This window comes from Sinocyclocheilus anshuiensis, unplaced genomic scaffold (assembly GCF_001515605.1).
Source record: "Sinocyclocheilus anshuiensis isolate Anshui unplaced genomic scaffold, SAMN03320099.WGS_v1.1 scaffold615, whole genome shotgun sequence".
Classification (NCBI taxonomy): Eukaryota; Metazoa; Chordata; class Actinopteri; order Cypriniformes; family Cyprinidae; genus Sinocyclocheilus; species Sinocyclocheilus anshuiensis.
Window position 1 is genome coordinate 1,706,730 of NW_015552647.1, and position 10,353 is coordinate 1,717,082.

General features: G+C 37.2%; 1 protein-coding gene across 2 annotated transcripts in view; it reads left to right on the forward strand.

Annotated features, from left to right (window-relative positions):
• Positions 1-10,353, forward strand: part of cntn4 (contactin 4) — a 145,173-nt gene that overhangs the window by 20,112 nt on the left and 114,708 nt on the right. For both annotated transcript variants that reach the window (XM_016458592.1, XM_016458590.1), the window contains exon 2: positions 3,536-3,671. In XM_016458592.1, the coding sequence (XP_016314078.1) occupies positions 3,584-3,671 (88 nt within the window). In that variant the 5' untranslated portion in view covers positions 3,536-3,583. The remainder of the gene's footprint in view (positions 1-3,535; positions 3,672-10,353) is intronic.

Sequence of the window (10,353 nt, forward strand, 5' to 3'; positions counted from 1 at the left end):
AGAAGCTAGCGCCGGCTGCACCTCACGTGCTTTTAAAGCTTCCTGGTCATGACGTCACCCGCCACTGACGTCTCGCCCATCGTTCGACTGATTACACATATGATTCAGAGCTTGGTATCGCTGAAGGCGTTCCCCTAGCGTTTTCCGACGCAGCGTCTCGTTCCCTCGGGGAACCATGGTTACATACGTAACCTGGGACGCTTTGCCGGAATAAATTATATTTTTCAATATATTAAAACAGAAAACAGTTTGTCTAAATGTAACAATATTTCACAATATTACTGTTTTACTGTGTTTTTAATCAATTAAAGAAACACAGCCTTGGCAAGCATTAAAAACTTCTTTTAAAAACATTTAGAAAAAACTTCACTATTCCAAACTTTTGACTTGTATTGGCATTTTTTGTATTATTATTATTATTTTTAGCCTATCTTATGAGAGAGATTGACCAACTTTTATCCATTATTCACTGAAAATAAGATTTCAAATTGAATTAGTGCTTCAGTATTATTGGCTTTAGAAAATGTGGAATATAATGTACATTTAATGGTTTATTTTTTTTATTATAGTTTTATGGTATCATGATATTTCTGCTATTTTTGAAGCTTGAGATCTCTTGTCCCTCTTTACTTTCATTGTGCGCCAAATAAAAAAAAACCCTAAAAAAAACCCCAGCTTGGATATGCCAAGAAAGAGAGCCATACAGGTTTGGAACAACATGTGGGTGAGTAAATGATGATGTTCCTTTTAAAATGGCAATACAAATATCAGGAATGTAACTTTTACTCCTTTGTCCGTTAGAAAGATCCTTTGTCTTCTACTAGGGGTAAAGGGCATTTCCAAAGGGCACAGTAGTGATAGAGGATCTGCTATTGACAGATCTTGATATAGAAAAAAACCATATCCGCACATCACATCAATGTAGATCCAGCAGATTTTGAGTCTGAAGTGTAGGCTGTACTTGGCCACTCTGGTTTCAGATGAAAGAAAATATCCCTCTAATCCAGGTACAGAGAAAAGAGAGCTAGTATATGAGAGCAGATTAAGGTGGAGCTGGGGTTGAGGAGGAGGGGTGGAGGGTGACCTGGAGATTGGACTGATTGAAATACAGATAAGATATTAGACATGATCTGCGTCGACAAATCCTTAGCTTAAGTTGTTGACGTTACTTTTCAGGAAATAAAGTGGATTTAATCTCAGCAACCCTTGTGATTTTCGATCTGGAAAGCTCTTTGGAAATTATTCTTCTGGATATTCGAGCGGAAAGGTGTTAGCATCTTTTTCATTTGGGCACTGCTGAATTAATAAACTGCAAACTGCGAGACTTGTCCACTGCGGCAGTCATGCTTTCAAGCCGTTTTCATTCCTGCTCTTCCTCCTTGTAAAGCAGAACTTGGCTTTTTCTCAAGGCAACTCTTGACATGCTCCCTCTCACGATTGCTCTGCTCACTCTGTAGAATGCCGCATAAATCACACCGTGTCCCATTTACATCTGTCTTTCTCAGCCGGTAGTTCAGAACCGAACGCCCCTCAATTCACCCTCCCAGACAGCCGGTCTGAACAGGAATCTGAGAGTGGTATTGAGGAGCACAGTGGAACCCATATGCACTTCAAAGATTAGATTGATCTGTGTTTTATGCTCTGATTTTTCAAGTTTATATTGCTGCCAGTGTAGCGAAGTTTACCTATTTCTTAGTTTGTTTTTGCTCACTCCAAGGTTTGTACCTAAGCTTTCTTATCTAGTAAAGTCTGTGGAATATTTCACCACAAAATCTAACGGAAAAAAAAAAAAGAATATAAAGGAAACAAAGCTTAGTCTCTTAAGAGTTTATGCAGTGTGGCATTTTGATAAATGAGCACATTCTCACCAAATTATCATTAGTGTAATGTGAAACAAATCTTATTCTGATTGGTTGAATCTCATTATTTTTTTAGTAAATGATTTTCACAGAATTGTACCTTACCTACTCAGTGCGTGTGTGTGTTTGTTTGTAGTTTTTTATCAGTTTATTTTCACATACTGTTACAGTGCAAGAATGCTTTCACTAGTATGCATCATTTTCTTTTTGAAAAAAAAAAGAAGAAAAATATTTTTCTTTTTGATTTTGGTGGGAAATATTGTCATCTCTGCTTGTTTTTGTTATATTTACTTGAAGAAATAATGAATCTTTAGATAAAAATATAAAATATTTTGTGCTCTGATTGCCTAGAATACAACATAAACACAATGAAGCTGTCTGTTCATTAAACCCATCATTTGTTTCGCTAAATTAGGACTATTTTAAAGAAGACACAAGTTATGCTATTGATTTCCACTCCCTTTCCAGCAGCTTTTGTGCTTTGCACTGTCAAAGGCTTGAAATACAGAGAGAATTACTCCTTTCCTGGTGATCCCTATGGGACTCCCAAGTAAAAACAGAACAAAAAAAACAATGCTTCCTCTCCTCATTCTCACTACAAACATCCCTCAACCACACCAAGCACACAGTAGATATCGAAAGTTTGCCATGAGAAGATTCAACAAATGTATTCAGCTGTACAGAGTGTGAAAGAAAGTGTTATTTAGCCTGGGGCTGATATAGAAAAAGCTCCACAACTCATACACAACCCATAATGACACATAACTTAATGGCATTTTTGCCAGATAAGATCACATTCTCGTTATAATAAACGTAATAAACTGGGAGTTTTGTAAAAGCTAGAAGAGATGAATTTGTATAGATTTATGTGAGATTAAAGGGCTAGATTAGCCAAAAAATGAAAATTCTGTCATTAATTACTCACCCTCATGTAGCTCCAAGCCTGCAAGACCATTGTCTTTGGAACGCAAATTCAGATATTTTTGATCAAATCCAAGAGCTTTCTGACCCTTCATAGAGAGCAATGCAGCTGAAATGTTCCCAGGCGCAGAAAGGTAGTAAGGACATCGTTAAAATGGTTCATGTGACATCAGTGGTTCAACCATAATTTTACGATGCTACTAGAATACTTTTTGTGCGCAAAGAAAACAAAACTAACAACTTTATACAACAATGTCATATATGTATCATATATTGTCATATATGTAGAGAGCACTTTTCACAATCCAATTCCCAAACTCCTGATGTGTATAATTTTTTATTTTTATTTTTTGGTGCTTATCCAGCTTCAGTTTGCAGTATGGCACATTACAGAAGTTAAATACACTGAAAAAACCTGCTGTAACAGTTTTCACTCAGACGTTGCTAGTAAATTTCACAATTACAAAGAAACCGCAAGTAATGCACTGAATTAAGCCTGACATTCCGAAGTAGAAAAACTGAAATAGTACCTTCTTGTAATAATTTTTACAGTGTAGGTTGTGAGCATAATTTTATAATGAAAAGCATATTCAACATGTTTATTTCAGTTGCCAAAAAGAACTGAATCAGAATTGAAATACTGAGACATTATGGCAGCACTCTGCATTTTAACTCGGTCAACTATTACTAGAACTTTACCAGTGTGGAGGATCTTTGAATCAAACTAAGCACCTTATTTTTTGTGTTCCTTGCAGAGTGAAGAACGAGAAACAACAGAGAGGCCTCCATACCTTCGTGATTGGATGCGAGTTGACTTTGACAGTACCAAAGTGAAGATGAAGTTGCTATGGAAACTGCTGGTTCTGCAGTCATTCCTGGGGTGCCTTGCAGGTAAAAGTATCATATTAAGAACTTTTGATGCGTGCATGGCAGCTCCTCTTTGTGAAGTCTGGTTCCGTATTCCTATGTATATAGGCCAGGGGACTGTCTGAAAAGACGTCACGGAGATTGCAACCAACTCGGATGCAATTTATATTAGCGAATAATAGGCCTAGTCATTAAAAAGGAGAAAGAAAAGTCCAAGTTGCAAAGAAAAGGACTGTGTAGTTCAGTTAACAGGAGAGCAATTGTTAAAGTAAATAACAGGATCCAGTGGACAGATCCGAGAGGAAGGGCTGTCGGCTGTTTGCTTGATAGTTTTGAATATAAACTAGATGATCGGCTTGCAAGATAGGATACTAAGATGAAAAATATTAATTTGAATGTACTGATAGCTAAGAATGTGAGATATAATCAAGAAGAGGGAGAAATCCAAATCTTTATTCTTTGTCAGACTGATATAATTTGTAGCAGTATGAAATTAAATTCTGGGGGACGCTACTGACCCAGAGGTGCTCTGTGCTGCGCAATTGAAAACGACTTGTTACAGAAAGCCAATTACTGAGTGTTACTTTGAGAAAAACAGAGCTAAAGAAGTGTGATATTGAGCTCTTGTCTTATCAGTGTTACATTAAGGCTGATTTGATTAATCGATTTGATTGATTGATAGGGTTCCCTTTCATGGGAACTTCGAACTGCGTCCTCTAGGGGTCGCTATGGGGGAACGCCTCGTCGTGACCCGTGTCTGAAGCATACATTGAAAAAACACCAACGTAGGTCGAGCCCCCTTCTCGAATGAGGACTAGGTGTGTTGCTCCCAAAGCTAAGTAAATTATTGCTAGCTGTTCCAGCTTTGGAACATGCTGCAGGTCGAGCCCCCTTCTCGTTTGAGAACTGGGTGTGTTTCTCCCTCAGCTGAATAACTGCTAGATGTTCCACCATTGGAACATGCTGTAGGTCGAGCTCCTTCTCGATTGAGAGCTGGATGTTTGCTCCACTCCAGCATATTAGCCGTAGATTTACTTGATGTCTTCTCAAACATAGCGTTTTGGGATGCGCCATTTCCATCTATGGGCTGCTCTTTCAGAGTGCCACGAGAACCCTTAGAACGGTATTTCTAAAATCCACATACAAGCTTCAGACGAAGAAGTGAATGATGTGTGCTCCCGGCGCCTATTTGTACTATAGTCGCACCGGTAGTGACGTCATGGCTGTCGCTGGCCAACGAGTTGGTGTTTTTTCAATGTGTGCTTCAGACACGGGTCACGACGAGGCGTTCCCCCATAGCGACCCCTAGAGGACGCAGTGTCTCGTTCCCTACTCAGGGAACCATGGTTACATAAGTAACCTGAGACGTTTCATGTGCTTTACAATGCTTTTATTTGTCAGTTTTTGCATTTTAATGAAAATGCCATTTAAAATGACTCAAACGTGTATTTAATTTAAATTAATTGGTGTGTAATTTGGTTCAAGTTAATCTGTGCATTTGCTTTGTTTTCTGTGCAATGTAAGTTGTAATGTTTATATTTTGTATATATTTAATACATCCATATATATAATATAACCATCATCGTCAACAGTATCTTGTAAGATTTTAATTCATCACAATGAAGTGTATTTTCATCTCTCTCATATCACTGACAAATGTTTTCATTGCTTACTTTAATGAGGTTAACCCTTGTGTTTTGTGAGGTGGATGATTTGAGGGAAATACTAGGGAAATTGTTCCCCAATTACTTTTTAGTCAACACAAACTAGTTACAAACCTATAAAGTTCATACCGTGCAACGCCATTGAAGCCAATGATCCTTCCCACTCACAGTGTCTTAAAAGAGAAAATTAGGGCTGTAGGGAACTAAAACTCACCCCCCTCATCTATCTATAAAGTCTTTGTTGTTAATTAATGTACAAAGAGAGGAAATGGCGATACGCATGTATTCAAACTCGTATCTTGAATTTATTTCATATTTCATTAAAGGAACAATTAAGTTGGCTATTATCTCTATTAATACTTTCTTTTTTAACTGAGGGCGCTTTTACATCAATAATCTGATTCAGAGAAGTGGTCCCATTTCTCATACTTAACACTGTCTGTGTGAAATTAGCACTTTTTACCTTCTTTTAAGTATTTAGTCAACTAGTGAGATGATGTCCTGCTAATTATCTACTGTAGTTTACATTTAAGGAATGAAAGAGAAAGATCCACAGATGCCACATTTTCATTGTTTTTGAGCATTGAGCATTTGATTTAATTGAGCATTTTCTTTACCTTTAGTTTTTGTGATACAGATGTGGGAGACTTTTTGTAAATGTGTTTTAATTTAATTTAATTTAATTTAATTTAGTTTTATTTTATTCTTTCTTTTTTCTTTCTTTGTTTCTCTTTTTTTTTTGAGGAAAAGAAGCCAGCAAGTGCCCAAGCATCTGAGGATCCTCATTAAGTTGGTTGAGAGAATGTCCTCAAGGAGTGGCGATTTTGAAGAAGCTCAAATTGAAAATAGTTATGATCTGATTCACATATTATTCTAAGTGAGTAGGTGTGTCTTTTAAATCTGTAGTGTATACTAACACATGACAGCATGGAAAATGCAGTTGCAACTTTTCAGCTGCTGAAAGGAGCAGAATAAATTCCATGAAAGTTATCTGAACTTCACTTTTAATGTTGTCAAAATGTGTATTTGAAGACTGAAGTTCCCTTTCAAAGGGAAATTCACTCACCTCATGTAAGACTTCTTTTCTTCCACACTGGCCGCTCTTTTCCATGCAATTACAATGAATGTGAATGACATGAGGTTGAGTAAATAGTGACAGAATCTTCAGTTATGGGTGAACTATTCCTTTCATCTGTTCAGTTACATTATCTCCCAACACATGCTTGGATCAGAAAAGACACTGTGTTTGGTGGTACTTGACTTTCTTGCACTGAGGGATCTTTGTTCTTGCCTTGTATTTTCAGTTAGTGGTGGGTGGCACTGGTTGTTGTAGTGTTGTATTCCCTTTTAATGCCGAACTGACAGGAAAGGTCGTGCAACCTACCGAACAGCAGAGACGAGGAAGGTTTGCCCCTGAAAAGACGAGACTTGGCAGGGCGACTGCTCAGAATGCTGAGAGGGGACCGCAATGATCTCCATCCCCTGCTAGGCATCTTCCTTTGTTCTCTAACAGCAGTGCGTAGTGACAGGGGCGAGCTGTCTGCTACACACACACACACACACACACACACACACACACACGTCACTCCACCCTGATCACCCACCCAGTTAGCATGTGATTACCTTAGCATCACACACACACTTCAACCAAACACACGCTGCATTCTAATTCCCTGTCTGTTTCTCTTGTTCTCATTGACTCAGGGCCAGGCTCATTATTTTAGATTTGCGTTTCTTCAACACGCTGTCATGATTCAAGGAACACTTCAAGCAACATGATTTCCCTTTCTGCCAGAAGATATGGCCCAAAAATGAAATTTTGGTCATTATTTACTCAACCTCATGTCTTTCCAAACCTGTATGACTTTCTTTTTTGTACAAACAAATCAATGTGGTCCAATGTTGGGCAAAACATATTATATTTTATTAACTCACCCTCATGCCATTCCAAACTTGTATTACTTTTTTGTTTTCATACGAGTCAATTGGGTCCAATGTTGTGCAGAACATTATTTAAAATATATCTTATTTTTTCTGCAGAGGAAAAAAAAAGTAATACAGGTAAATAATGACAGAATTTTCATTTTTGGGTGAACGGTCAATTTCTCCATATAATGGTCATTTTATATCAGGGTATTGGTATGTCTATTTATTTTTTCTGGAAATCCAATGAAAAAGAAGCTGCGTATTAAACAACCACGTGGTAAAGCCTTTGTTTGATAATCAAGTGAATTAACCACTTTATCTCATTGGGGGAAAAAATCTGATTCATAAATGAGAAGTTTGGCAAAAACATGTTCACATGATGCAACACTTCATTTAAAATACTCAAAGTAGTAAAACTAACATAAAATGAATTGCATCCCACTCTGTATTCCCAAATTACTTTTCTTTTCGCCACTCTTACATTTTATTCATCACTTCCCACAGATACAGTATGCTCACAGAAAACGGTATATACTGTATATAAATACACACACACACACACACACATATATAACAGTAGCAAAACCAGCAGAGTTTGACACATTTTAACTATCACCCCGCACAACCTTAATTCCCCTATTCTGTGCCATTTGATTTATCCGAGACACCATCTGAAAAGACACAAAGTGACATTGTAGCATTCCACTGAGGTAAATCAAAACAGAAAATGATGCAATGAAAGGAAATTGGAGAAGGCGAAGGTGAATGTAGCTAAATCGTGATTTGGTTTTACATTTGAGCAGGTGAGTTGAACTTAAAAGCCTGAGATGTTTAACCTTAATTCCCCTATTCTATGCCATTTGATTTATCCATCTGAGACACCATCTGAAAAGACACAAAGTGACATTGTAGCATTCCACTGAGGTAAATCAAAACAGAAAATGATGCAATGAAAGGAAACTGGAGAAGGCGAAGGTGAATGTAGCTAAATCGTGATTTGGTTTTACATTTGAGCAGGTGAGTTGAACTTAAAAGCCTGAGATGTTTGTTTCTTGCTGTCAGTGGTTTATATGAAGCATGCTTGTGGAAGTTCAATACTTGCGCCAAACAAACTTAAAAACAAACCACTTGACATTTTCCCTTACCAGCTGAGCTGTTTAATTTGCCCAACTTTTTCGTCTTTGATTACAAATTTCTTCCAGACAGTGAAGTGCTCTTTGCCATCAGCTGATAATAGGAAGCAAGATTTTTGCAAACAAAAAGGATGCAATTCCTAATTCCAAAAAACATCTGAGCCATTTGATATTTCAGTTCTGAAAGAAAAAAAAAAAATACTTAGAACTAACATTTTTATTCATTCCAGACATGTATGACTTTCCCCACCAAAGCTCACTATTAAAAAATAAAGGTTCTTTATTGGCATCTGTGGTTCCATGAAGAACCTTTAACATCCATTAAAACTTTCTTTTCCACAAAAGGTTCTTTAGCGGAAAAAGGTAGTTTTTAATGTAGTTTAAAATGTTCATCACACCAAAAATGGTTATTCTATGGCATTGCTGGAATTTATTATTATTTTTTTTTTTGGTGGGCAATGTCTCTTTTTATACTATAAAAATAGAAAGGAACTGGTGCCATTAAGTGCTAAATTTGATGCTAAAAGTGTGCTATAAAAGATTCATTCTTCTGAAACTTTGAGAAGCTTGAAATTAAAGTTGTTTTTCACTGAAAACTTAACCTCTGCGTCTCTCAAATGTCATTCACACACGTGAATTTAAAATATAGTATACTCTGTTAATTAACTGTGGGGCTATCATAAGTCCTTTCCTACAGTTTTCTGTCTTTGACGGGCTGTCAGTAGACATTTGCTTTTGTAAAATAATTTAAGTGCATCTTCTTTTCTGATTAATTTGGATTTAGATCGTTCCGATACAGCAATCGGCTCAGACACAATCTTTGTTCCTGTGCTTTTATTTTGTATGTCTGGTTTATATAGACCACTCACAGGTGAAAAGGCAGACAGCGGGACCCAGAAACCCATCATTTGGTGACCAAGTTATTCATGGCTTGTAAAGGCGAGGCCCAGTGGGGATTCTGTAAACAGCATTTTCACAAAACAATTTTTGCTTTCCGTGAGGTGTTATGTTCTAAGAAGCACCTACCGCTGGCACGGCGCATACAAATGCTAATAGAACACCAAATGACTCGCCTCCACGACTCTCTATATTGAAAAACTATGCAATCACATTGTGTGATCTTTTTCTTCAAAGCTGTTCGTGTGCGGATGTAGAGCGTGCATATATCCCGAGTGTTTGTCTTTCTGCTAGCAAGAAATAGTGTAGTCATTGAGCTGTGTATCGTATGTTATCACATTTCACACCACATATTCCATACGCCTCTGTGCTTGTGAATATGAATTGGTAATATGTATCTTAATTGGTTTGCGTGCGTGTGGATGTGTATGCGTGTATCTGTGTGCGTGTGTGCTGTACCTGACTCTATACCAGGTGGAATACATGTTTGGTTTTCGTGTGTGGTGAGGATTTGTAGCTCATCCATTGTCTTCATTAGTATCATAGACAAAGGTACTCTTATTATATTGCATAGTACAGACCAGAATTCTTATTTTCTGCTCAAATCTGATGTTTTTTTGTGAGGTTGTGGACATGACCTTTTAAATGTGGCCCATATCAGACACCGGGCGGGACAGGCAACAGTGTGACCTGCATGCATAAAGTTCATTTGTATCATGTAATGTTTTGTTTCGTGGTCAGTAAGATTTTATTTTTTTTAAAGAAATGTATACATTTACATTTACATTACATTTACATTCAGTCATTTTGCAGACGCTTTTATCCAAAGCGACTTACAATTTGGGGATACATAAAGCGATTCTTCTTAAAGAGGCAAACAGATACAGGAAGTGCTTGTAATACCAAGTTTCTAGACATTGTTCAAATAAGTACAAGCTAGAAAGAGAAGGAATAAATAAAGAGAGAGATTTATTTCTTTTTTTTATTTATTTCTTTTTTTTATAATGATGATGATGAAGTCTAGTAGCTTCGAAAGAGATGAGTTTTCAGCTGTCGCTTGAAAATTGTCAGGGATTCAGCATTCCG